Source organism: Hevea brasiliensis, chromosome 3 (assembly GCF_030052815.1).
Source record: "Hevea brasiliensis isolate MT/VB/25A 57/8 chromosome 3, ASM3005281v1, whole genome shotgun sequence".
Lineage (NCBI taxonomy): Eukaryota > Viridiplantae > Streptophyta > Magnoliopsida > Malpighiales > Euphorbiaceae > Hevea > Hevea brasiliensis.
Window position 1 is genome coordinate 100,619,054 of NC_079495.1, and position 23,305 is coordinate 100,642,358.

The following is a 23,305-nucleotide window of genomic DNA, read 5'->3' on the forward strand; positions in this document are numbered from 1 at the left end:
ATGAAAAGGGCTGATCCGATTCGATTTGGCTAGTTCGATTCAGGATACTCGAAATTGAATTTTTACTCTGCCCTGAGATAAAAAATGAGACTCAAAAATTTAAAAAAAAAATTCCAGAAAACTCAAAAAAATTCGTAGAGTCTAAATATATTTTCAGTTTTGTCACGTGATCTTTAAATTAATTTTTAAAAATCAACAAAGTTTAACATTTTTAGAAAATTAAACCCGATTTCTAAAATTCGAAAAATTTCAAATAATTTTTCAAAATTTAAATAAAATAAAATTTAATATTTATCCATAAAATATAAATTTAAAAATTATGGGTGTTACAATTCCACTTGAGTCTTGAGGGTAAAGAACTAAGCTCTGTTTAGTAGTACTCAAAATTTGGTGTTCCATCAGTTATAACTATGTATTTTAGATTGAAAGAGGCTCAATCATTGATATTCCTCGTCAAGAGACATTCCTATGGAGGTATGGAAATGTATCTGGTCATTGAATATTCCCCAAAAAATGCGCTCTTTCTTATGGAGAGCTTGCTTAAACTCTCTTGCTACGAGGGCAAATTTATTTCAAAGAAAATCTATAACATCCCCAGCTTGCCCTCTTTACCACAATAATCGATTGAGCATCTTTTACTTTTTAGTGCCCATGCCAAAGCAATTTGGTTTGAACCCCCTTTTGGTTTCACTCCGATCAAGATTGGATTCGGATCTTTTGTTGATTTGTGGATATCTGTTTTGCAGTTATTTCTCTCCCATGAAGGAAAAGAGTACATGACAGGTTGTATTGTTGGTAAATCTAGAAAACCAAGAATGCAGCAGTGTTTGATGATAACCCCTTGACAGGTTCTTGCCATTCGAAAGGCAAAGAATTCTTTTGACGAGTTGCAAAATTCAACAGCCTCGTTCTTTGCTGGCTACATCTCCCGATATTGATCAAAGACGTCACCATTGGAGTCTTGCTCCTGGAAGGTGGAAAGTTAAGTGGATGCATTGTTTGAATCTCCTAATGCTAAAGCAGGGTGTGGGTTGCTGGTGCGTAATTCTTCTGGAAATCTAATTGATGGATAGGCAGCTTCTTTCACTTGTTGGTCTCCACTGGTGGCTGAAGGATATGCTTTGAGAATGGCAGTCATTTTTGTGATCTCTGTAGATTTTACTCCTGTGACTATTAAAGTGATTCTTATCAACTGATTAAGCTTTTATCTTCTCCTCCAGTTTCCAAGGCTATTATTCATGATTTAAGGAGAATGTTCGCAACTTATCCTTGTATTTTTGTGGTTCATGTTCCTAGACAAGGAAATTGTTGTGTTGATTAGGTAGCTAAGACTGCAAGGAAGGGTTGTCTAGCTACTGGATGGATTTCTAATCCGCCAAATGAATTAGTAGATCTCCTTGATAAGGATATGTTGTAATCTTTTGATCTCATGAATGTTAAGTCTCATTTCCGGGGAAAAAAGAAAAAGAAGTTCGAAGTGACATTACCGCATGCTTGCTTGTCCGTGTGGCTGTGGTTAAAATATTAGCACGTGTCAACATTAGCTAGTCTAAATCATGCGTGATAAATACATAATTTACATGCTGAATTTTATTTTTATTTGAACAATCTATTAATGTTTATTTACATAGCAACAATCTTTAGATAAATACATACAAAATGGCAGGAAAGCAAACACAAAAATGTCAGTTTGGTTAATAAATTTAGCAGACCTGCTATTTGATAATATGACAAATTTGCTATTAATTGACCAGTTAATTGCAGTTCTATGGATACTGGAGACATTGACAAATTCAATAGGAATGCATTCATCAAATGCCCTCAAGATAATGCTTACCAGTCTATAGACAACAATCACTTGGTCAATTTGTAGCTTGAAACAAGTCAAGTAGGAAGACAGGTTGTACTTGTACCCGGATTATAAGATTATATATCACAACTTTTGGAAAAAAAAAGAAAATAAAATCCAATATTTAACTCACAAAGATTGTCTTGAAAGTGCAATTAACCATTCATATCAACATATTAAACAGCATGAACACATACACCTGAGGGAAACTAAATCAGATAAAGGGTGTGGAAAAGAGGAGCAGGGAAAAAGAATAGAGATTGTCACAAACATATAAATCCCGGGGAGGAACAGCAACAACATCATCCCTACAAAATCGAAGCAAAGGTAACAAGATCAGATTGAAAGCAATTATTTGTCTGTACAAATATGGACATAGAACTAACAATGATGAGAATATGTTAATAATGTTACAGTACAGGTACAAAGCATGTTGCCCATAACCACAGATCCTTCAATTATGGCTTTTTTTTAATACACACGCGCATGCGTGCGCACACGCGCATGCGTGCGCACACGCGCACACACACACACACACACACATATATATAGACTTCTCCATCTAGGGTCACTTCCACAAATAGTAGTAGTCTTTCAACACAAAGTTGTGGCCCAACCCTTGTTTCTGAGATGCAGCAACCAAGCTTACAGCCAATCCCAGTTGTCCAGATATGTCTTCTGACTTCGCATGAATGCATTCATTGGCTATCCCATGCTTTTTCATCCAGCAACTCACCCATCTTTGTAACATTTTCATTTTACTACCAGGTTACTATGCTTCTTGACTATTGAATTTCATGTTATCAGTACATTCACAAAGAACTATAGAGCATGAAAATGAATCAGCAATGATCAAGAAATCGAGTGACATTAAAGTCTATAGTTAACAATATCTCACTGCTAATTTTGTTGTTTTATAACCACAGAGCAGATTCTAAATCTGCCACATTAACAGAGACATGCTGAAGTATGGAAAATATATTAGAATAGCTCAGGTACTCTACATCATTAAAATAGAAGGAAGAAAATAACAGTAACTAAAAGCACATGCAAACTAAGAATGTCAAGAGTAGACAGAAAACTTCTATGACAGGGGTAACTGGCACCCATATATAGAGAGAACAAAACATTATGAAAAGACTGCTGAAAGTGCTAACAAAGAAAGTTCAAATGATATTTCAAGATTCATTATTGTTCAATTAAGTTATTCATGAAACCATTCACCACCTGACAAATCAGTAGCATCTTAAAAGAATTGTGGAAATTGTTAAGCATCTTATAAGATCATTGTCTCCCTGAATATAAAGTTAGGTTATATGGGAAATTCATTGAAGTAGACATCTTTAGAATTACCTTGTTCCAAATTTTAAATAAGGCATGTGAAAAGGGTTAGATTCGTTAGAAATGAGGGAAAACTGGCACCCCTTTTCTACAATGTTTGCCCAATTAAATCACAAACAGCCAACTATAAGAACAATCTCCTGTCAGAGACATGCAAAGTACATTAAACTTATAGTAAATTGGATAAAAAATACTGTTAAACAGTTGTGATTCTTAGGTGATTTGATGATTGTTGTTGAAATTGTAGAAAGATACATGCAAGCAAAATATCCTTGGGCATATCAGACAGCTCACATCAATTTGCATATGTTGCTTTAGAAAGACCTTTGGAAAAATTGCCACCAGTTGTCCTTTTTCTTCAGCCTTAGAAATTGAATGACATCATTAACCAAATATGTTATTATTAGTGGTTGTCTTGATTAGAAAGCACATCCTGTTTATACTTCAGCCTTAGAAATTGAATGACATCATTAACCAAATATGTTATTATTAGTGGTTGTCTTGATTAGAAAGCACATCCTGTTTATTAAACAGGTAAACCTCCCTATGCGTAACTAAGGAAGCACAGAATTCTAGGGATATGCTGGCAAACCAACATCAACATATGTTTATTTGTAGTTAGTGATGAATTCTCAGAAAACGATACTCTAGAAATCATGAAAGTAAAACAGTTGATGGCATGGATCACACCAAAGATCTTTCATATCATTAGCTTAGAAATATGTTGCTACACTAAATAATTAAACAACGGCATGCTAATTATTAATAATAAAAAAGAAGCAAAATAAGTACAGGGAAACAGAGAAAAGATGGATGCCATCTCACATTGTAATTGTTTTGGTCATGAAACCAATTTGGTATTATTAAGAATCACCCTTCAATTCATCTGAGTCTGAATCACTTGCATTATAACCTGATAAAAAAAAAACACCAACCAAGAAATGCAAAGCAAAAGCAATAATTATAACGTTAATGGTAGCAACCGACAACAATTATTATACAGACAAAGGTAAACCTGGATGCTTATCGCTAACTTTCCAAACTGAAGACCGAATCCTTGATGCTCTTGTCATCCAAATTCTTCCCTATAATCCAAACAAATTATAACAATCTCATAAACAAAAAAATCAAGAGGCAAAGGGAATAAGAATGAATAATTTAGGAAAGTATTGATGTCAACCAATAAAAAAAAAGTATGATAATCTATGACCCCATCAATTCAATTCAATTCAAGCATACAAAGAAGTTAATCTTCAGTCCTCAGTATCTGAAACCCAATATAAACCAAACCCACAACTTTGCAAAGTCCTAGCCACTTCTTTGGATGCCTCTTCGACCCCCAATAACAAAAATGAAAGCAACAAAAACCGATTATTAACAATCACAAATAAAATCAATACTAACCATCCAAAATCGACCAAATTAGGACGGAAAAGGAGCAAAATAAACCCATTAAACTCAGAAAATAAACCTCCAAAAAGATTACCTTTTGAGCATCTCTAGGTATTCCATATCCGCTATAATACATTTGACCAACCAAAACCTGCATGTTGATATCCCCAGCCTTGGCTTCTTTGAGGGTGTCTTTGAACCACCTCTTCACGCAATCCGACACAACCTCTGATAGAGGCAGGCGCGTGCTGCTGTTGCCGTTGCCACTACAGCTGTTGACGTTTACTATATCGGCGCTGCTTTCCATCTTCTTCGACTTGTCTCCGCCTGGGCGCTGAGTTCGGGATGTGGGTTTTGCGTGTTTTGAGGGTTTTAGATGCTTCGCAAGATTGTGAATCCTGGTCGAAGCGGCAAGCGATTTTCCCATATAAATTGAATACCCAATCGAATTTATATACCGAATACAACAATAAAGATTTGAACTTTCTAATTTTTCCTATTGTTTATTAAAATCTTACCTTTTTTCTTTTTATCTACAGAGCCATGTATTTGTGTGTGTGTTGTGGAAATAGATGGTTGAGAATTAAGGAGGGTTTAGTTTACAAAGAGAAGGGACCAAAGGAACTTACATAGCATAGCAGCTTTGTGTTTTTACAGAGAAGGAAGTTAAAGCCAAACCAAGTGCCAAGACAAGATGAAAACGGTGTCGTTATAAGATCAAATTAGGTTTAGGGGCTTGGGTTTTTTGCGTTTGACTTTTGCATGCTTAAGGAAAGAGACTCGTTCGTCCAGGGTCCACCTGGCCATCTCTCATTGTGACTTGAAACCTTTTACAAATCAGAATGACCTAATAGCTCCCTTTTATGGCTGTCCACAATAGTGGAATCTCTTGCAATTTCTGGTTGGGGGTTCTCCCAATTAAGATTTAAATATCGTATCTTACTTAATCACTGGATTCACATGTCTCAGTAATCAGTTTAGTACCAACCAATCTAAGTGTTGGATTAATTTATTTTCCATAAGAATAATTGTTTAATTGAATCTTTATAATTGATTAGTTTTGTTAGTCCAATAGTTTATTCTTTTATTTCCTCTAATATGCCGAAAATTATTTACACGTAACATTCACATTAGAGCCTTTCTTTGAGAACTCCATAAATGTAAAACCTAATTTTTGGTAGAGTTTTGTGCTGATAATCTAGAATCACGCGTGCTTACCTAAAATAAAGTTCAAGTGCGTCGCATGCGAGGTTGAGCCTAGGAATTGTTCTTAAAAAGGATATGGTAGGCTCGAATGACAACGGGATTGTTCGGAGCGGGGATTGCTCCCTCGTCTCTGCACCCATATGAATTCAGAATTGGGGCGGAACGGGTTTTCTTATTCAGGATCAAGTAATTTGCCATCCCTAACTTGAAAGAAGATGATTCATAAACAGAAGTTATATCAAGTGTCATTCAGATTGCAAACTTTTGCAAAGCAATCAATGAAATTATCACGAGAGCGTCCATTCTTTCCAATATGCTCATGCTTTTCCCTTAGAAACAGTTAAAATGAAAGAACTATCGAACGCCTTTAGGAATTAGAATTACGTATCATTATGAGTCTTTTTTCTGTTTAATTATAACATGCCTGCAACACTTTTCAGACTTTCTTCTCTCCCTTAACATCTATTGTTGGTATTCCAGAGAATACTGCTGCAAATTTGAAGAATGATGAATCAGAGGAACACTGCAAACATGCTCCAGCCCCTGCAACATAAAACCAGTCAGAATCAAGACAATTATAAGTTTTTAACCCTTTTGCCTACGGAATGACTTCCTCCCACCCAAAATAAAAATCAAGGAGAAAACGTTATAGTACTCATGCTTGTACAGAAGGAATAATTGCAGGGTACCATGGCATTCTTCAAATGAATCCATACAAAACAAGGCAAGTCCCTACAAATGATCAGGTTCTGTTCCATTTGAAAATTAGAATTCCAGTCAACACCAAAAACAGATTATGCATTTAAAAAACAATGGCCTTTAGGTTGTCAATTCAAATGTTGATTCTTTTGGACACAAGTACCCTAATAGTTTTCAGAAGACAAAGTAGATGCATTATTTGAGACTTATAAAGCTTGTTGAATAAAAAGAAATACACAAAACGATCTCTTAATGACTTAATGTGTTGATTCTGCTAAACAATAAAAGAGCATCATAATGTTTCCATTCGCATGCACGTGGGCAAAACACATAATTGCAAAGGATGAAATGATGAAAAACTTGCCTTAGCACATGGTATTGTCTTGAACAAACGGAACAATACAGATATCGTCCCCTGCAGGCTAATTTCCACCATACAATAAGTAACTTAATATCACTACTCATACAGGGGAAAAAAACATTGAAAAGACATCTTTCTTAGCTAAATAGTAGATGGAACTTACCGGTTTACATGTGAAGTGCAGTGGGAAAACAAAAGAAACACTGATTTCACCCTCTACAGCTTCTAGGGTCACTAGCACCCAAACTTGTTATTGCAAATAAGAACCTGTTGCTGATTATCTCAATGCTTCTGATAATTTCAAACTAGTGCAAGCACCAAAAATAGAAGATTCAAATCCCTGGTTGCTCAAGCAAATGTTTGTGAATTTTCTCTATGTATGCTTCACACTATCCAATTAACCCTATGATGTATGAACTTACCAGCAATAGACAGTCAGCACTGCACGCAAAAATAGAGATGCAAACTGTTGTCTAACCTGCACTAGTAAATAATGATGATTGATCTGTTTGAGAGACATATGCCTTTTCAATTGATGGAATTTCGCCTCAAGCTGTTGAACATGAGCCATTAGGCCATGGGAGTGATTTATATCTAATTTTACCAGTAATCCTTGCATGAGCACGAACCTTCAGAGAAATAATGAAACCGATTATTATCCCTCACAATTATCTCTCTACCTGAAATTCTAGAAATCAGCTTTATGGCCTCATGACAATCACCGCAAACGCGAAGGTTTTTTACAACTCGAATCGTGTGTTTTGGATCTGTGCTTATCAGACCAAAAGCTATAGCCAGCTTCTCACTGTGACAACCAAGGAAATGTTCTTTCTCCTCCTCTTCTATATCAAACAGTACATTATCTGTTTTGGGTACATAGCCGGCTGCTTTTAGATCCTTATCCAATTCACCAAGTTTTGCATATATACTCTCTGATAAGGGATGGGACTTATCACCGATGAGGAATTCATGAACAATTCCATCGACTTCTATCCAGCTGCATCCAGGTATTTTCTGAATCCCTTTATCATTCATGATCAACCTAATTTTTGCTGCATCATCCCATTTATGACTTGAAGAATATATATTTGACAGGAGAACATAATTTCCTGAGTTCCATGGTTCCAATGCTATGAGCTGTTTCAATACATGTTCTGCCAACTGGGTGTCTCGATGCAACCTACATCCACCCAGCAAGGCTCCCCAGACAATGGCATTGGCCTTCATTGGCATACTTTTAATCAGGTGATGGGCTTCATCTAATAAACCTGCGCGACCAAGAAGATCCACCATGCATCCATAATGCTCAATTGTTGGAGCAAAGGGATAAACACGACCCATGCTATTGAAAAATTGGCGACCATCATCAACTAAACCAGCATGAGTACAGCCACAGAGTAAGCCTACAAAAGTGTTCCCATCTGGTTGAATTCCAAACTTCTCCAGTTTGCTGAAAAGCCCAAATGCAGTTTTCACATGCCCATTCATGGCAAGACCTGATATAGCTGCATTCCAAACTACTCTATCTTTCTCCTTAACTCCTCTAAAAACTTCCCAGGCCTTAGCGACACTCCCACATTTTGCATACATGTCAATCAATGCAGTACCCAACACTGGATTAGCCAAGAACTCATTTCTATCCATCAAATTGCTACCCCAGTCCCCTAATTCTAGTGCTCCTAACCTTGCACAAGCACAGAGAAATCCAACCATCGAATAGCGATCAGGTTTCAAACCCTCATTCAACATCTTAAAAAAGAGGTCCAGGGCTTCTTTAGGCAGCCCATTGGAAGCATAACCCTGAATCATGGAACTCCACGAAACAATATCCTTCTCTGCCATCCTATCAAACATAAAACGCGCTTTTTCCATATTTCCATACTTGGCATACAAATCCACCAAAGAAGTAGCGACAAACATGTTCCTTGCCATGCCAATCCCCGTTATATATCTATCTATCCAATCTCCACTTTCTGTGTCCCCAATTTGAACGCAGGCAGACAGGACCCGGACAAGAGTGAAACTGTCTGGCCTCAAACCCATCTCCAACAACCTACGAAACATATCAATGGCCTCCCTACATTTGCCTACACCTATGTATCCACTTATTATCGCAGTCCACGACACAATATTTTTGTCAGGAATATCATCAAATACCCTAAAGGCATGTTCTAAATACCCGCACTTAACATACAAACTAACTAAACTGGTATTAATAAACACATCGGAATCAAAACCCACTTTAACCACAAACGCATGCAAAATTATTCCCAACTGAAAATGGGAAAGCCTCGCGCATGCCTTTAGGACGAAGGGGAAAGTGAAATTATTAGGTAAAAATCCTTCTCTCCTCATTGAATGGTAAAACTCTATAGACTCTGTAAAGCAATCATTAGAAACTAAGCCACGAATCATGGTATTCCAGAGGAAAATATTGGGTTGTTTGATTTGGTTAAAGAGAAAGCGAGTGTAGGATGTATCACCAAAATCAAAGCTGAAGCGCAAGATCATGTTCAGGAGATAGTTGTCCTGGTCGAGGCCGAGGCGGAGAAGTACTGCGTGGACATGCTGGAGCTGTTTGAGGGAATCACAACCTTGAAGGAGACGTTTCTTGAGGTCTAAAGCCTTGCTCAACGAAAGAGACGTTGGGCTCGCGAAGATGGTCATGGTCTATTTCCCCTTCGATATTATTTTCAAACTGAACGGCTATTTATTTAGGGTTTTTTTTTTTTTTGGCGGGTACAATATGGCCTCTGTATTAATATCCTTAGAAAGAACAGTATTCCGATTCGCATGAAATATTTATTAGCTTGAATTAAGATTTTTTTTATTAAAAACATATATTTTATGAAATAGATATTTCACAATTTCATGGGAATAGAAATTTCAAATTAAAGAAATTAGCTCCTTGTTGAGAATGAATAAGAAGAAATGGAAGAAATACAATCAAAATGCCATTTAATTTGATTGCAAAAAGTTGAAGGCTATGACATGACCTGATGGACCACATATTCGCAGCCAATTTGTCCCATGAGAGTAAAAAAAAAAAAAAAAAAATCTGAGAGGGATAGGGAAAGAGGAGCATTAAAATTCTGAGTCATCTTCCGTATTCTCGGTCTGCTCTTCTGGAATAGTCTCTAGCCCAGGAGAATTACCAGTCTTGTGCAGAGATATGAAAAGGGCTGGTGCAATTTCAATCCAAAAACTCAAATCTTTAATCTCCTTTGCCATTTCAGAAACAGAGTCCTTCCCTGCTACACTTTCAAGGTGTGAAGTTGGTTGTTAAACAGAAGACGAGCTGAATCCTAAAATGAAGATGGTAGTTGCTGTTTGTTGCTGCTCAGTGCTCATGCAGGAGTCTTTGGAAATTGGGCTATGGTGATTTCGGGTAGCAGGTGGACTTTTGTATGCAAGGAATTCAGCGGAGCTCCCATTTTGTAGCCACTTGATCATAGGATTTTAGTTACAGTACTTGACATGATTTGCTGGATCTAAAAAGTTAGGTCACTACTCAAAAGAGCTGTACGCGTGGGAAATACGGTGAAGTGGGGAAATCACGTGGCAAATATGAATTTGTTAGACGTGGAAAAGCACTCGCCATACATTTTCCTTGACATTGATTGGAAGCTTGAGGAGGTCCATGAGATATTCTTAGAAGGATATTGAACAGGGACCAGTGAATTGGCACATAACATTGATAGGTTTACAAGCGTGCCTTGTTGTTTCTAGAAATGGCAAAAAACCAAACTAGCCCTTGTGAGGTCGGGAAAATTTGAAGACGCCAAAACCATTGGTAAGTTTTTGATCTTTTGATTTAACATATTGCATGAAATAATTCACTTTCATGCGATAAATATGATAATCATTTAAATCCAAGTTTTGGACATCCAATTTAGTGCACACACATTTTTATCATGTATCTTTTTTCGATCCAAACTTCCTACTGCACCATATTCAAAATCTGATTGTGTAACAATCAATGATTGGTGCCAGTACATCCATAACTATTGTAATTCTGTAAAGAATCATGCAAACCTCATACAATCATTCCATAAACTAGAGAACATTCTAATCGGGGCAGAGGTGTATATAACGAAATCACTACATACAAATTACAAAATTTCATTATATGAGCGCTTCACCTCAAAATTTACGCCACTCCAACAAAATTTACACCCACTGAGATACTAATACAGTTATACACACATTTTGACTGGATAAGCGCTTGCACGCTGAGCCATTCTTGTAAAATAAACGTTTTGCCTTGGATTGGGTTCCTGAGAAAGAGCAGGGGGCAACATACCAACCGGTGCATCTTCAACAACTATGTGTGACAAGGAAGACGAGTGGAACAGAAAGACTATACATGAATTTATAGCGTAGAGCGGAAAAGAAAACCCAAACTGCAGTGGTTGCTATTCACTTTACCCAAACTGCAGTGATTGCTATTCACTTTTGGGGAGAATTAATGTGTATCTAAAGCAGGCATTAACCACCACGGTAAAATGCTGCAATTGAGCAAGTTTTCTCAAGAATCACTCGCTCCAGCTGTCTGTATCATCGTCTTCATCACTTCCAGCCAAAGCCTGTTTCAAAAAATTAAACATTATATGTTGTAGTCACCTACAAAAATAATTACATCCATGCACCCATGCACACACACACACACACAAACACAAACACGTGCAGAAAGAAAGAGAGAGAGAGAGAGAGAGAGAGACCTGGCGAATTGCATTTGCTTTCTCCAATATGGCCGCAACCTTCAAGTTGGTTTTTGTATCCTGAATACCCTGAATGCTAGGCCTCATCACAGCCGCAGGCTTCAAGTTAAAGGACTGAAGAGGAACAAGGTGAAAAAGTTAGTCCTTGATACAACAGGTATGTGATGCAAAAATTGCAGTAGGGACATATCATCACTTAAATAAAATGTAGGTCTAACCTTAGTTCGTATTTGTTCTAGTAGCAAATCTCTTTCATCTAATTTTGGTGTAATCTGAGGGCGAACTCGTTCTGTTACCTTTCTCAACTGCAAAAGGTTAAAAATATTAGCATAAAATGACCTTGCAGGCCTAACATCAGCAAAGAATTTTAAAATAAGATCCAATAAATCACAATTACCTTGCTTTTGTCATGTGCAGCAACAGCATCAATGAGAGGATTCCGAGGACGAGGAAGCTTACTACCATTTGGTTTTCCAACTTCAAAGATTGGTGGCAAAGCTAATGAACTTGGTGCCCATGTTGTTTCTCCATGCAAGGTTAATGAATCCTGCTGAGGGTGATCTTCTAGCATAGTTGGTGTTGATATAGATTTGTCATGAGAATCCCTTTTTTCTTCCGAATTTTGCAAACTGTGTTCAGGTTCCTTTGCTTCTAAAATTGATTCGGGTGTCAATTGGCTTGAGGGCTTGATTTCCAGGCCATGTGAGGGTACAGGATCATGCTCAGTGGGTATATGCTCTACAGTTGCCAATGGTGATAATAGGTTTGGACTAGATCTTATTGGTCTTCCTCCTGATGCAAGGAAACCATCCTCAGGCCTCCCATTAATTATTTCTGGTAAGGTCAAGAATGGGTTCAAGGATTGTCCTCCCTCTAATGGATGACAAACCAGTTGACTGTTTGCATTGCTGATAACAGTTGGCATCTCCAATGAGAGTGGAGTTGGCTGCAAGGAATTTTCCACAGACTCTGCAGATATATATTGTGGCTTCTGAATATCAGCACAAGTAAAATGCAAAAACGGGTTTGGAATCTCTCTACCTGACGATAGGAAATCAAATTGTGATTTCTCATCAGCTGCAAATGGCTGTATTGGCAGCAAGGTGCCCTCACCATGATCAATCCATTCTTTATGTGAAGCTGGTGGAGCAGGTTGAACCTTGCCTAGCCTCCATTGCATAGGAGGTAGGGGTGGCAATGGTGGCACCTCCTCCAGATTCTCAGGGAGTATGCCAAAGCTAGGAAAGACGGAATCAAATGGATTCCTTGACAACATAGCATCATTAAGTTCTGGACCTGCTGGTTGCATTTGAAGTTCTTGGCCTGAAGGAGCATCTTGTTTGGAAGAAGCACCAAGGCATCTTTTTTTATCTATTTCACTCACAGTCTGTATCTCTTCAAACTGCAGATTTGATGACTTAGGACTAGTCTTATCTGCTTGCAGACATCCCTCATCGAGTTGATCAGATTGCAATTCCACTGTCGACTCTGAAGGAACTCCAGGCTCTGCAAGGTGACAAGGAGGTGTACTCTGAAGATCCAATGACTCAAAATTCACTTCATCCATGACTGCACAGACTGATTCTGCAAAAATTTGATCAGCAGGCAACTCCAATGAGTGTTCTAAAGAAGTTTCTACTTCTGATAGATAAGAGGTAGGTGCAGACACAGCATCTTCACTAATATCTATAGAATGCCTCAAGTAGGCATGTTGTTTTGATTCCAAATCCAGTTTGCTTAGCTCTGAAGATGGTACAGTGTCATCACTGATATAAGAGTAACGTTGTGTATGAGCAGCAACAGCTGACTCATGAACATGTTTGAGCGCTTCTAGATTGGAATGGTCATCAGAGAGTGATTCATATGGACTGGAGTCCAAATCTGTAGGAGCAACTTCCATTTGTTCTACTTCCTTTTGTTCCTCTGATTCAGGACAATATTCTGGAAAAGCTCCCTTATTTAAGTCCAATCCTTTCTGATGTGCACCCTCATTAAAGTCCAATCCTTTCTGATGTGCACCCTCATTAAAGTCCAACCCTTTCTGATGTGCACCCTCATTTCCAGTATCAGATTCTTGAATATATGAAAGATTGCTGGATGGAGAGCAAACCAAGTCTGAAGAGAGGACATTAGCAACATTAACACCATCATCAGCACCAGTGGTGACAGTAACACTAACAGGAGATGCACCTACATCTTCCTTTAAGTTTACGTGCTCATCAAGAATTTGTTTATCTGAAAAATTCACTGGATGCTCAAAAGGGACAGAATCTTCTCCCACATCCAACTTGCTAGCACATCTACCTATTTCCTCACCACCATCAGCTGCAGAAGTTTCTTCAAGACTCGTCTCTTCAGAATGTGTTGCTCCTACTTCAGTCAATTCACGTTCAACCTGTGAGACATCAACTGATATATCTGAGCATTGATGCTCCATAATGCTACCAACCTCTAGAGTTGCCACAATACCCCTTACATTTTCAGGGTTAACTCCAGCAGTGACATCAACAACTTCAGAATCTATGTGAAAAGGGTTTACAATGTCTGAACTTTCAGAAACAAGTGCGATGTCTAAATCCACGTCAACTTCCGGCGAAATTGAGCAAGGGAACTGCTCCGTTGATGGCAAAATAACTGCATGTGGAGAGTCAATTTTTCCTGCAACAAAAATTTCATCATTAATTCCATCTGCATAATCTGTTTGAAGCACTTCTTTCACAAAGCCATCAGAGTCTTTCTTTTCCAGATCTGCCACATTTGAAGAATGTAAACCCATATTGGGATCTTCATGATCTGAATCTTCCACAAGACAACCTTGAGAAGAAACTGTAGGTAAATTATTATGCGCTGCATGTGAAGGAACATCAGATACAACTATGGAAGAATCAGATAAACCTGTCCCATTTTCGCCAATGTTTGGTGACTTTGGACCAAGTTTACAGTCGCAGGATATTTCTTCTGATTCAGTTTCTACGACAATTGAATTTGCAACAGGAACTGAAGGTGGAAGCAAATTATTCGAATCTGATGGAAACAAACTACCAGTTTCTTCTCCAGTATTAGGAATTGTGTCTTCCTCAATGCACTTCTTGTGTACCACTAAAAGCTCACTGGATTGAGTTCCTAGAGTCTCCACATCAACAGATGGAGGGTCAAATGGTGAATCCACAATCTCTGCTGCATGATTTTCAGATGAAGGGGATATTTTCACTGCCCCTTCGCTGTCAGATGGTATATTCTCAGCAAAATTGCTAACAGAATCAGAGTAGGAAAAACTAGATTGCCCTTGCTTAAATGAACCTCTCCCATCATCAGACATAGATGAATTTCCAAATGACTGAGAATCAGAAAAATTAGCTCGTATGTCTAGATTTTCCTCAATTGCATCAGAATCTGTCGCATGTTTTACACCCTTCAAGAAACACTGCTCAGTCTTAAGCTTGTACTCATTATCTGTTTCCATTTCTGACTCCATGGTAGTAAGAGCATCTGTGTAGTTATCCACCTCACTAATCAGGTCATCAGAATGGTTCCCATCAAGACTTGCCTCTGTTTTGCCATCTTCATCAACTGCTAATTCACTTTCAATTGCCATCTTATGAGTGACATAAGGAGATTCATGTGCCTCACCACCAGCAACTGGGTCAGTGACCATCACAATTTCTCTATTAATAGCATCCTCATTCAAGTCATGCCTGTAAGGTTTTAATGCAACTTCCGGTGCTTTAGGAGATGAACACGTGCTTTCACTTCCTTCTGATGACTTTTTCACAGGACTTACAGTACTTATCTCAACTATTTCAAGCCCGGATTCATTAGAATCATCCGATATCAATTTCAATGGTGATGGAATAACAGGAACCTCATGAACTACTTTATGTTCAGGTGAAGAAGTTCCCAGGAATTTCTCCATGTAACTTTTTCCAGGTTTCAGATCAAATGGAAATCCATTTAGCTGCCTTCTCTTCAATTTCACAAGGCGTGCAGGGTCAGGATGACCATTCTCAACCCGCTCCTCCAAAAATAACTGATGCAATCTGCACTATTTGACAGTAGATTATGTCACCAATCTATCACAACAGAACCTGGCAAATTAAGCAAGAATGATTTAATGCACAAATATAGAGGTAAGAGCCTCACTTGGCATGTGATGTTGGCACTTCTGGGGTTTCTCCATTCCTCCAGCGCGATCCTTTCTTCTGTCCAAATTACATGTCAAGCATTATTAGGATACAGGTTGAACCATACAGCATCAGAAAAAAGTGAGTTCATGCCAGTACTCTGACCAGCATAGCCATAGCTAGCTGAGAAAAGAAAACCTTAGAAATATTCTCCTTTTCTTCATCAATAGGTGAAGACCGATTTTCAAGCCATCCCAAAAACTGAAAACCTGTAGCACTCTGAGTTCTAGTTCTGTTTATTACAACAGAATTCTCAAACTTCAAAAGTGTAAAGCCTCCTCTAATTTTACTGATCAACACTCAGATAAGAGACTAAATTATCTCTAATATGCTCACAAATATTTACAAGTAAAATTCACATGAAAAACATTCTCAACTCAAGGACTCCTTAAATTTAAAACCTAACTTTTAATGGAGTATGTTAAGTGTTGACAATCACAAATCACTAAAACATATCCTTGAAATAAAATTCACCCTCAGTAGCAAAGTTTCAAATAGTGATTTCAAGGTTAAACCTAGGAGTTCTCCTTAAAGACTATGGCACGCCTAAAAGCCAGATTCATAGAGATCTAAAAGGCAATAAAATAAACAAATAAAACAAATATTGAAAGAGAAGTAGAAGATAAAATTATACTCAGTGTCAATCAGATTGCAATTTATCCCAAAGCAATGAAAAGATCAGAAGGAAGACATAGTCTTTCTATCATAAGCTCAAGCTTTTGCATTAATATCAAGTTAAAAGACAACCATCTAATGTAATATAGGATGAAGTATCATTAAAAGTACTGTTTTTTTGTTAAAGCTATAAACATGACTGCAAGTGATTATAATAACCACTTTAACAAAATTCATTCTCAGTAGATTTTCTCCAAGTCAAGCTAACCACTTTCACAGATATGCTCAACCAAAAACCTTAGAGGCCATTTACTCAACCAAAACCCTTAGAGAAGGACTACATAGACTATACACAAATATTAATATGAATGTGCATACACCAAGATTTTCCATGCTATATAATTGTAATTTTCACTGCACACCTTCACTTTTCGGATTTTCTTCTCTCTCTGAACATCTAATGCTGGTATTCCAAAGGATGTTGCTTCAACTTTAACAAATGATGGATCAGTGTAACGCTTCAAACATGCTCCAGCCCCCGCAACATCAAACCTATCAGAATCCAGAGAGGCATAACTTATTAGCCTTGACTACATAATGAATTCTTCCTAAATGAACGTCAAAATTGGAAAAAAAAATCACGATACTCATACTTGTCCAAAAGGAATAACCGTGGGGGACCACGGCATTCTTCATAAGAGTCCATTACAAAACGAGGTAAGTCTCCACGAGTGATCAGATTCTGTTCCATGCGCAAATTAGGATGCCAGTCAACACCTACAAAAAAAATTGCATTTATTGCCTTTAAATTGTCAATTAGAATGTTAATTTCTTTGGGCATAAGAACCCTAAAATTTCCAGAAAACAAAATCATCCATAGAAAAAATAGAAGCATCATATGAGATTTATAAAGCTTGTTGAATAAAGGGAATAGACACAAAATGATCTCTTAATGTGTCAATATTGTTAAACAATAAAAGAGGACTTCTGTTAGAATGCAAACACACGAAACTTCCATTTGCATGCACATGGGCAAAACAGATAACTGCAAAGGATTATCTACATGAACTACTTGCCTTAGCACATTCTATTTTATTGAACAAACAGACCAACAACCATGAAAATAACCATATGGGCATCATCCAATCACTCCTTTGCTGGCTAAAATTGCACTTCTATCATAAAATAAGTAACTTGATATTACAATTCATAAAAGACATCTTTCCTATCTAAGTGGTAAATGAAACTTCACATTTACATGCAAAATGTGGTGAGAAAACAAAGGGAAACACCGATTCCAATCTCTTTAGTTCTATGAAACAAATAAAATGACCTCTTAGGCTCACTAGCACCCATGCTTGTTATTGCAAATGATTGTGCTGATTTTTTTCAATGGTTCTGAGAAATTCAAATTAGTGCAAGCACCAAAAAAGAAGGTTCATATCACTTGATGCTCAAGCAAATTTTAGTAAATTTCTTCTATGTATGCTTTGCTCACTCCACTTATAGGAACTTACCAGCAACAAACAGCCGTCACTTCATACATAAATAGACATACAGACAACAGTTTTCTAACCTGCATTAGTAAAGAATGGCGAATGATCAGTTTGAGAGAGAAATGCCTTCTCAATTGAAGGGAATTCAGCCTCAAGCTGCTGAACACGAGCCATTAGGCCATGTCCTCTAGCTGCAGTTGTCATTACTTCTTCATGCAAATCATGAAATACCTCGGCAGCAAACCTTTAACAACCAAAAGAAAAGGCAATAAAAAAAATATCCTAATAATAAATAGAAAAGGATCAAATTCTAGGACATTGTGAACAAGTGTTGAGCCATAGAGGAGAAATAAAAGGAATCAGTTTAATAAAAATTCCAGGTGTAATATTAATGAGACTCTTCAATATAAGGCTCAATATCAGACAAACCAATGTTTTTTAGTAGTGTATAATTGATAATCTCTTATTCAAAATTTGATTTAGTTTGCATCAGTCTAAAAATCATTAGATTACGCTAACTTGAAATGAATATCAAATGCAACAGGATTCAAACAAGAAGCAATGAATATCAATTATCATTTCAAGAAACATAAAAGAAGTGACACAGACATCAAATTTCAATACCGCAAATTGAAACACAAAATCCAAGTTTCAGGGACAACAAAATTTTGATTCCAAAAACTAGATCCATAACATGCTTCTTCACTTATCAAGTGGAAATGAAAATTTCATCTCAGATTTTCAGCGGCAAGCAACCTCAACCTACCCCACCCCGCCACAAACACCCTTTTTTAACTTAAAACCATCAGTACATAATTGATCAACTCAAACTTCAATGATCTTAAAGCTCCTCTAAATTCTGACAAATCTAAAATTCACATTCCAATAAGAACAAGAACTGGATTTCCACTAAATTGCGCAATTTGACACGCAATTTATTGAGAGAAAAAGAAAGGCCAATTTGAAACTCATAAAGCCACAGTATCAGAATCCAGAAATATTCATAAAGCAGTGCACACTTCATCATCTATCATTTTTCAGGAACAAAGAAATTCAACAATAAAATACAAAAAAAAAAAAGATTAAGCAGCACACAACCCAAATTAAAAGAAATTACAAAAATTCAATCCAAAATAACACTCCAAACAAAATTAAAAATTCAACGCACAGCACTACTGAACTAGCATTTCACTAAACAGCCAAAACTCAGACTCAAACCAAGCCAAATCTCCAAATAGAAATGAATGAAGAGAGAGTCGAAAGGGAGAAACTGACTCCGCAAGGTCACCAAGCTGGCGCAAGAGGCCAACAAGGCCAGCCATGGCAACGCCTTCCAAGAGAGCCTCTGGATCATCCTTATTGGCAGCCCTGTACAGCTCCGGATCGGCCAAACCGTATTCATTTCTTAACTGATACCTCGACAGCGGCATTTCCGCAATCAATCAATAACAACGCCGGCCTCCAAACACACGGCAGCAGAAACCCTACTTATCCTCTATAAAAATCTCCGTTTCTTGGAATTTTTTTTGGCCAAAAATACATTTCCCTGCGAGGGAGGATGATACAGGGGAAGTGAATGTAGAGTAGAGGAAGACCAGGCCAGAACAGACAATACGTGGAGAGAGAGAGAGAGAGAGAGTATTTGTTTTCTACTTTTTTTTAATATCCGTAATCAATAACTAATTAATTAAAAATTTTTAGTTGAGAAATGAGAATTTATGAAGAAAATGTGAGACGGTAGCGGGGATCATGTACGTTGCTTGTCGTTTGCTTGGCCGGCGCACATAGTGCCGCTTGTGATGCGCTCGCTGTATCGGATCATGCTATTTCTTCGTGCGTATTTAATTGTCTCGGAGGGTTTCAATCACGTAGTTTTGAGACCACTGGTGGTTTAGGTGGTCTTACTCTCTTATGTAATGATCATGATCATGACATAAATCGAAAATTATAAAATTAATCGACTTCGAAATTAAGCAATGGAACTTTCCATTTAATAATCATTTTGTCTTTAGACATGCTGTAAAAACCACAAAACAAAACAAAATTTTAATCTTTCATACTCAAGGGTAAGAACTGAATTTTAGTAATTAATAGAGTGTGCGATTTTTATTTTAATTTTAATTTAAAATTTATCTAAAAATCAGAATTAAATTAAAATTTAGATATTATTACCATTTAATTTTTTTATTATTTATGTTCAATTTGATTTATTTCTTTTTTTTATTTAGTTCTAAATTTTTAAAACAGTTTTATATAATTATTTTTATAAAATGTCATTATCAAATTAGTATTTTAGCTTTGAAATAAATTATAAACACACAATATATATATATATATATAATATTTTTTAACTATTTCTATATTATATAATTTTTAATTATAAGATATATATAATTAAAAATTAAATATATTTTATAATATAATAATATAAATATATTGTATAGTATATCTTTGAGTTATTTATTAATTATATAATATTTAATTATATGATATAAAATATAATTATAAATTAAGTATATATATTATATAATAATATATTTATAATTAAAAATTATAAAAATAATTTATTATATTTATAATTAAAATTATTAAAAAAATAAGATAATAAAAAATAATATTATATTGTATATTGTTCGTATAGATATATATATATATTATAATTTTAATTAGGTATAAATATATAATTATATTATAAATTTATATTATATAAAACAATTATAAAAAGTAAAACTATAAAATTAATTATTGTTTCAGTTCGAGTTTATTATATTTTTAATTTTTTAATTTAATTTTTATTAAATAACAAAAATCAAATCAAAGCACCCTAACCATTAGAATGCAACGGAAAGAGAACACCTTTTTTTTTTTTTTTATCCATTTATACATTTCTATAGCCCTAAATTTTTTATATTTTTTTGTGCTTTTGCATTATTGGATTTTTGAACTGACAAGACTTTGAAAGACTTTGAAAGGGATGGAAGGTGTTTATAATATATGTTAATTAGGGGTTATTTCTTGCTATGATTTTTCTAAAAGAAGAAACGAAAAAAAATGTTTCATAGCCTAACATTAAGGGAGGGTAATTTTTTTTTTTTAATCTCATAATATTTTTATGTCAATTAGTTATAATACAATTTTATATAGAAAAAGAAGAAAATGTATTTGACTGAATTATTCTTTAATATTTATACTATTATTTTTATGTTAATTTATTATATCTTCCAATATGGTATTTCAATATTAATTTTTGGCCTCTTATCCAATCGTAAACAAGAGTTTCTCCGAACCCGATTGTAATATTTTCTTTTTTTATTTTCCTCTAGATTTGTTCCTATGCATTTGAGGCTTTTGACCTCTTGTCCTGGAAGTTCTGCAGTCTCTCCCGCCTCCTATGGGCAAAGGGAGTCTCTCTTCCTTGTTTTGGTAGTGGGTTTTGCTCTCTCCCTCAGGATGAGTGGTGTGTATAAATAAAATTTATGATTTTTTGGGTGGTAGATGGTGCCTATTGGAGAGAGCTAGTGTCAATCTGCCATGGTGAAAACTACTTGTCTAACCATGAGTTTTTCTAGCCTTGGGTTTTGCATAGAGATTTGGTACTCTAAACCTATGTAGCACGGAAACGGAAATGTGGACACGGAGAAACGTGAAAACGAATACGGGGAAACGCCATTTTAAAAAATACAGGGGTATATTTATAAATAAATAAATATATATATATATATATATATATATCATGAAAGATGTTCAATAATAAATAAAGTCCAAATCAACATTCAAATTCAATCATAAAGTTACATATTTAGAAGTTTCATACTTATAATAAATAAACATTAACTACAACACATTCAAATGTTTAAAAAAGAAAAGATAATGAAATTTATGACATTTTGTAACGATCGGGCTCCAACCACTAGAGGAATTGTCCGCTTTGGCCATAAGCATCACGATTTTATCCCATAAGTGGAATGGAGAACTTTCCAGGAGGTCACCCTTCCTAGGATTTCTCTCAAGCGAGCACGCTTAACCCTGGAGTTCTTCCAACTCTCTAGGCCATTCCACCAAAAGGCGCCTCTAGTGATTAGTTCTCCCATCTTATATATCATTACTTTTTGAATCCAAGACCATCTCCGTGCTTTGCCGATGTGGGATTTGCCTAAGGGACCTTTCTCCCCCCCTTTCGGGACTCACCGTCCTCGTTGAGGTTTACCCCACCATCGCCCAAGAGGACATGCCAGCGGCTCTGGACCTTTATTGTAACAATAGGGCTCCAACCACTAGAGGAATTGTCCGCTTTGACCATAAGCCTCATGGTTTTGTTCCATAGGTGGAATAGAGAACTTCCCAGGAAGTCACCCATCCTAGGATTTCTCTCAAGCGAGCATGTTTAACCCTGGAGTTCTTCCAACTCTCCAGGCCATTCCACCAAAAGGCGCCTCTAGTGATTAGTTCTCCCATCTTATATATCATTACTTTTTGAACCCAAGACCAGGTTAAAGGTCCCTTAGGCAAATCCCACATCGGCAAAGCATGGAGATGGTCTTGGATTCAAAAAGTAATGATATATATGATGGGAGAACTAATCACTAGAGGCGCCTTTTGGCAGAATGGCTTGGAGAGTTGGAAGAACTCCAGGGTTAAGCGTGCTCGCTTGAGAGAAATCCTAGGATGGGTGACCTCCTGGGAAGTTCTCCATTCCACCTATGGGACAAAACCGTGAGGCTTATGGCCAAAGCGGACAATTCCACTAGTGGTTGGAGCCCGATCGTTACAATAAAGGTCCCTTAGGCAAATCTCACATCGGTAAAGCATGAAGATGGTCTTGGGTTTAAAAAGTAATGATATATAAGATGGGAGAACTAATCACTAGAGGTGCCTTTTGGTAGAATGGCCTGGAGAGTTGGAAGAACTTCAGGGTTAAGCGTGCTCGCTTGAGAGAAATCCTAGGATGGGTGACCTCTTGGGAAGTTCTTCATTCCATCTATGGGACAAAACTGTGAGGCTTATGGCCAAAGCGGACAATTCCTCTAGTGGTTGGAGCCCGATCGTTACAATTGGTATCAGAGCCGCTCGCGTGTCCTCTTGGGCGATGGTGGGGCAAACCTCAGCAAGGATGCTGAGTCCCGAAAAGGGAGGAGAAAGGTCCCTTAGGCAAATCCCACATCGGCAAAGCACGGAAATGGTCTTGGGTTTAAAAAGTAATTATATATAAGATGGGAGAACTAATCACTAATGTCGCAAGGTGTTTTGTGGTCGCTTGGACGAACACTCACCGAAGTGGGAAAGAGTGAGGAGTCGCCACTTTAATTTTGAGGGAAATTAAAGAAAACCATTTGTGAAGATAAATTAAAATGAAACCACTTCAAAAACAGAGATTCTAGGTTAGGGGTCCGTAAACGGGTGGGGAAGGTGTTAGGCACCCCACCTCATCCCTCAATGAGGGTGAG

At 36.8% G+C, this 23,305-nt stretch overlaps 3 protein-coding genes across 9 annotated transcripts; all 3 read right to left on the reverse strand.

The window, feature by feature from the left end:
- Positions 1-1,940: 1,940 nt before the first annotated feature.
- LOC110633723 (uncharacterized) lies at positions 1,941-5,377 on the reverse strand. 3 transcript variants are annotated; one of them, XM_021782444.2, is made up of 5 exons: positions 5,212-5,377; positions 4,677-4,980; positions 4,206-4,275; positions 4,016-4,103; positions 1,941-2,157 (listed from the first exon to the last, which is right to left on the reverse strand). In XM_021782444.2, coding segments are annotated over exons 1-4 (426 nt in total). In that variant the 5' UTR covers positions 5,214-5,377; the 3' UTR covers positions 1,941-2,157; positions 4,016-4,053. The 3 variants fall into 3 exon arrangements, with proteins under 3 accessions (XP_021638136.2, XP_021638138.2, XP_021638135.2); XM_021782446.2 differs by having other exon boundaries at positions 5,101-5,257; XM_021782443.2 differs by having other exon boundaries at positions 4,677-5,271.
- Positions 5,378-6,128: 751 nt separating this feature from the next.
- Positions 6,129-10,551, reverse strand: LOC110633721 (putative pentatricopeptide repeat-containing protein At3g08820). Of its 3 annotated transcripts, none has more exons than XM_021782442.2 (3): positions 7,327-10,551; positions 7,012-7,153; positions 6,129-6,909 (listed from the first exon to the last, which is right to left on the reverse strand). In XM_021782442.2, the coding sequence occupies exon 1, from the start codon at positions 9,513-9,515 to the stop codon at positions 7,449-7,451; it is 2,067 nt and encodes a 688-aa protein (XP_021638134.2). In that variant the 5' UTR covers positions 9,516-10,551; the 3' UTR covers positions 6,129-6,909; positions 7,012-7,153; positions 7,327-7,448. The 3 variants fall into 3 exon arrangements, with proteins under 3 accessions (XP_021638134.2, XP_021638133.2, XP_021638131.2); XM_021782441.2 differs by having other exon boundaries at positions 7,271-10,551; XM_021782439.2 differs by having other exon boundaries at positions 7,012-10,551.
- Positions 10,552-10,871: 320 nt separating this feature from the next.
- LOC110633746 (protein SCAR2) lies at positions 10,872-19,549 on the reverse strand. 3 transcript variants are annotated; one of them, XM_058144191.1, is made up of 10 exons: positions 19,137-19,549; positions 17,942-18,105; positions 17,019-17,142; positions 16,788-16,917; positions 15,710-15,768; positions 12,611-15,606; positions 11,967-12,538; positions 11,788-11,874; positions 11,570-11,683; positions 10,872-11,434 (listed from the first exon to the last, which is right to left on the reverse strand). In XM_058144191.1, the coding sequence occupies exons 1-10, from the start codon at positions 19,289-19,291 to the stop codon at positions 11,384-11,386; spliced, it is 4,452 nt and encodes a 1,483-aa protein (XP_058000174.1). In that variant the 5' UTR covers positions 19,292-19,549; the 3' UTR covers positions 10,872-11,383. The 3 variants fall into 3 exon arrangements, with proteins under 3 accessions (XP_058000174.1, XP_058000173.1, XP_058000175.1); XM_058144190.1 differs by having other exon boundaries at positions 11,967-15,606; XM_058144192.1 differs by lacking the exon at positions 17,942-18,105 and having other exon boundaries at positions 11,967-15,606; positions 19,137-19,275.
- Between the last annotated feature and the right edge of the window lie 3,756 nt (positions 19,550-23,305).

Excerpts from the sequence above, each read along its gene's own strand:
- LOC110633723 (XM_021782443.2), bottom strand. The coding sequence starts at position 5,009 with ATGGGAAAATCGCTTGCCGCTTCGACCAGGATTCACAATCTTGCGAAG. Across the intron at positions 4,276-4,676 it reads TACCTAGAGATGCTCAAAAG|GGAAGAATTTGGATGACAAG; the intron begins GTAATCTTTTTG and ends TTTGGATTATAG. Across the intron at positions 4,104-4,205 it reads AGTTAGCGATAAGCATCCAG|GTTATAATGCAAGTGATTCA; the intron begins GTTTACCTTTGT and ends TTTTTTTATCAG.
- LOC110633721 (XM_021782442.2), bottom strand. The coding sequence starts at position 9,515 with ATGACCATCTTCGCGAGCCCAACGTCTCTTTCGTTGAGCAAGGCTTTA.
- LOC110633746 (XM_058144190.1), bottom strand. The coding sequence starts at position 19,291 with ATGCCGCTGTCGAGGTATCAGTTAAGAAATGAATACGGTTTGGCCGAT. Across the intron at positions 16,918-17,018 it reads CGGTTATTCCTTTTGGACAA|GTTTGATGTTGCGGGGGCTG; the intron begins GTATGAGTATCG and ends GGATTCTGATAG. Across the intron at positions 15,769-16,787 it reads AGAAAATCCGAAAAGTGAAG|AAGAAAGGATCGCGCTGGAG; the intron begins GTGTGCAGTGAA and ends TAATTTGGACAG.